Below are 4,351 nucleotides of genomic sequence, written 5' to 3'. Positions count from 1 at the left end.
AAAGGCAGTGTTTCCAGTTGCCCACTTCCAGTGCTTACCTGCTATTTCATCTGGTTTCTTTTTCTGCAACACTGAAATCCAAAAACTACAAGGCCTGCTATGCTTCTGATGTAACATAGCAGAGCTTCCAGATGAAATGTGATGCCACAACAGGTAAATTATTTAGAGATAAGGATGAAATACAGCTTCAGCCAAGTTGTGCTAAAGCTAATCCAAGTTCCTCAAAAATCTTAAAGTAACAATGTACAATTTTTATCTTCAAGTTTCCTATTCCTCTTGTAGGATGTCTCAAGCCGTGACCTCTTTGATCTGTTGAGAACCTGTCCTGACTGTTAAGTTTCCACATCTAATTTTGCAATACAATAACTGTTCCCTTGAAAATGCCCATCCTGGTTAAATGTAAGCACAGGGAAAGCATTAAGTGAATTCCTCTGACTGATGATTCAGTGTGCTTCCTAGATACAAAGAATGAGTCCTCAGGAGGAAAGGAAACTACATTTTGGACTGTACAGGATGCAAACTTGCAGAGCAGACTAAGAATATACCCAACTCCTATGACTGTGTGCAAGACAGTCTTCCAGGTCAGTGAAAAGCTTTAACAAGAGCTTACAAAACACCATGGTGTTTTGTGCTGGAGGGCACAAACACATTGCCTGTCATCTTGAGCTTCTACTAGGGCACTGACATACCCTGAGAAGCAGGGTGTTACCGGAAAGGTTCTGTGTTCCTAAGAAATGAAGTAAGCCTTTTTCTTCTGAGCTTCTGTTTTGCAAAAACATATGCAAGCAAAATTTTACTGCAATTACCACATGCAATGCAACATTTATTTAGCGCCAACACCAATGTGTATCGCTTACCTGCACTTTGGGAGGACTGAATTCAAGATTGTAGACTCTGCCACTAGCTGGGTGGATCCAACGTGATGTGAGTCGACATTTTATGGTCTCAAATGGTACATCTAGGTCAATCACAGTGTCTATTTGACATTCTTTATCCAGGGCTTCTGCCTGACCAACTGTTCTGGGGAAACCTTTTTAAAGGAAAAAACTCCATAAAAATCCAAAGGCAGAGTTACAGCAAGAATTACCTGGATTCAGTCATTAGAGAAAATAACTGTCAGACACAAATTGGAGTAGCTGCAGTATCAGTGACAGAGGTTGAGGTAAGTGTAGCAGGTGCCAGGGTAACTCCAGCAGCAGATGGGGTGGTCCTCCTAAGTAGTCTGACATGCATTAAAACCTGACATACATTCAGGAGAACTAGCAGTACGATTGTGCTAGTTTGACTATCCCAAGAATATTTAAAATTCTCAAAAACTTTTGTAAGTGGGAGGGGGAAATTGAATGGAGATGTTCCCCCTCCCAAAGAGAAAAAAACACTGGTGTAATTGGTAACAACATCCACCATATAGCTCCCACAACAGAGATGGAGCCGGTTCTGCTGCTTTGCTCTGTGTGCTGCCTGCCACTGCTGAGTACAGGTACAAAATTGGTCTCACTACCCATCTTTTTATCGTACTAATTAGTTCGATACACAGTAAACTAAATGTCTTTTACCACACAGCCAAGCAGTACTCCTAACCCCAAACCAACACCTAGGGACAGCGAAAAATATAAACAGCACATAAGGTGCCACCTCAAAGAACTCAAAAGAATAACTCAGCAATCCAATAACACAACATTCTGATCACTGACAACCAAGTCATCATAACAAATGCTTATTGCAGATTTCTTTCTAACACTCTTCAGTCAAAACTGTCGTTATCTCAACCTTTTGAGCCCCACATTTTTGGGCGCCAAAAAGACTGCGATCATAACTGAGCTGGCAGCCAAACAAGACACAGAGCCACTCGCAGCCCACGCCCCCACACGCAGGGAATCAGGGAGAGAACTGGAGGGGTAAAGGTGAGGAGACTTGTAGGTTGAGATAAGAACATTTTAATAATTTGAGTAAAATAAAATAATAATAATAATAATAACAACAATTATAACAACTATATGTATATGAGTGATGCAGAGTACAGTTGCTCACCACCCGCTGATAATGATCCTGGAGGAGCGAGAAGGAACCCTGAAACCAAAATCACAATCCTGGAATAGCGAGCCCGAGGGATTCCTGAGAGAATCCCCCCCTTTCCGGTCAGCCCCAGTTAATGTTCAACACTAAACATGATGTAATAGGATCTGGAATATCTTATTGGCACATCCAACTGTCAGTTCTGGGTTTTACTAACTACTGCACTTTTCTTCTCCATCCCCCCTCCTTCCAGCCCTCTCTTCTTGGAAGCTGCCCAAGCACTGTGTCCTTGTAGTTATCAACATGGTTCTCATAACAATCCCCACTGAAACCAAAGCACAGCGCTTTCTAGCTACTAAGAAGAAAATTAACCCTATCCTAGCAAAAAAACAGGACAGCTACATACAGTGTTGGCTTGATACAGAAAAAATAATCTACAAGATGTGATGAATTATGAAGAATCAAGAGCACAGAAAAATGTGCCCTAATTATACAGCATATAAATGTAAGCAGATCATACCCATGCACACACAACTCAGACTGCTACATCTGCTATGGCTCTAGAGGCCACCAACCTATCGAAGGCAGCGGAAATGGTTATTTGGCTAAGTGAGTATACAAGCAGCTCAGCAACTCTATTTCGTTTGACCCAGCTGACCTCAGCTGTTTGTTCTGAGTTGCAGAACAAACTAAAGACTTTCTGGTTAACATGTTTCAACACAACAGTATTGTTCCTACAGAGCCAATTATGCCAGAGCTATCCTTAGTGTAACTCACTGAGTCTCATCACAAATGTTGACGCAGACAAAGTTTCTGCTCCAGAAGTTTAAAGAAGGCAGCACATTAACATGCAGCAGAAATTCATTTATCCTCTTACAGTATCCACACCACCCTACTGTTAAGAGTTGCCAGTCTGCCCAGCTATACTGATACACATCCAGATCTACAAAGCTGTAACTGTGTGTACACAGGACCTGGAACTAAAGAAAAAAAATATCTGCAGCTCTTTCCTTTATTAATTAGGTTTTATTGTGCTGTTCACTGTGGGAATAAAGCCTTTGTCTTTACTAAGGAGGACTGTAACTGTGACTAAAGCCACCAGAACAGATCACTCTACTAGAAGGAATTATAATAAAGCACTAACGGACAGAGAGCACTGTGGATTTTTCACTCCCTCTAAATAAAAAGCCACACCAACAACTTTTAAATTTTATCTACTGAGACAGTCTGTGACTAGAGTCCAAAAACAGACACACATCCAGCCTAGACACTATCTTCGTGCTGTGCATCCAGCTGTACTCCCATGGGCTGGGGTAACAAGAGCCATACAGTCCATGAAGACGGTGGAAAAGGCATTTTCTGTCTACCATGAATGCTGAAGAATTTACTCTGCAGAATTGCAGAACAATTCACTCTAGAGAAGAGAACCAAAAAGCAAATGAAAGAGACCTTTTAGAGCATTTAAGCAGTGCTTTTGTTAGTGATTTATCACACACTGCACTTCTGTGGTACTTGCTTTCCATACTTCTCTTGTTGCTGTTACCTACCTTTCTATTTAAATAATTCCTCGGCCATGTTCTTCAAATGTGTTCCATTCCCCAAGGACTTTAACAAGAAAAGGCTTTAAAAAAAGAAACTTCTCAATGCATATTTTAAAGGGGAAATAAAGCATAAGAATTACCATAACTGCTAGTTCTGAAATTTTACTGGAGTGTTGAACTATCCTTTTCAACATGAATTAAACATCCCTGTAATGCTCTGAAGGCAGGATGCACCCAAAGCATTTTACAGCCCCAAAAACTGGGGCAGACTAGCTGCTGAAGGTTTCACAACAAGCTGGCAAAAAAATACTGCCCAGTTACTATGACTCAAGGATGGCTACTGGAGTGTGGCTGCCCACAAGTGACCAAGGGACTCCAAGCTTTCCAGTGCAGATTTTCTCTTCGTACAGTGATACCCAGTGACTCACTTACCATCCAATAGCCAGTTGTAACGATCTAGACCTTTTAGCTCATTCAGCATCAGCTGTGTCATGATGTCATCTGGAATAAGCCGCCCTTGATCAATGTAGGACTTGGCAAGCATTCCAACTTCTGTGGAAGTAAGAGAAGTTGCATTACACCATCTCTGACCTCTCCCAAGCAAAAAAAAAGCCCACAAGCCTGCAAAAAAAATTGTTTTGATCATGGTGGCACAGAACAGTAAAACTATAAACAAGACAGTGTGCTTGCTGTAATTCAGAAACAGATGATCATCTAGGATCTGATCATGCAAATACACATCAGATTAATTCGATCGGTCTGTAGTTCCACAGATGGCAGAAGGGCATTCAGCA

The 4,351-nt window shown here is 41.4% G+C and overlaps 1 protein-coding gene across 1 annotated transcript; it reads right to left on the bottom strand.

The window, feature by feature from the left end:
- Nucleotides 1-857: 857 nt before the first annotated feature.
- LOC104522631 (GTP:AMP phosphotransferase AK3, mitochondrial-like) lies at nucleotides 858-4,107 on the bottom strand (the record flags this gene model as incomplete). The annotated part of the gene is made up of 2 exons (XM_010164981.2): nucleotides 3,990-4,107; nucleotides 858-1,030 (listed from the first exon to the last, which is right to left on the bottom strand). Coding segments are annotated over exons 1-2 (285 nt in total), but the record flags the coding sequence as incomplete, so codon positions are not given.
- Between the last annotated feature and the right edge of the window lie 244 nt (nucleotides 4,108-4,351).

This window comes from Antrostomus carolinensis, unplaced genomic scaffold (assembly GCF_000700745.2).
Source record: "Antrostomus carolinensis isolate BGI_N321 unplaced genomic scaffold, ASM70074v2 scaffold16583, whole genome shotgun sequence".
NCBI lineage: Eukaryota > Metazoa > Chordata > Aves > Caprimulgiformes > Caprimulgidae > Antrostomus > Antrostomus carolinensis.
Note: the sequence above shows the minus strand (reverse complement) of the source record. Positions and strands in the feature narration are given on the sequence as shown.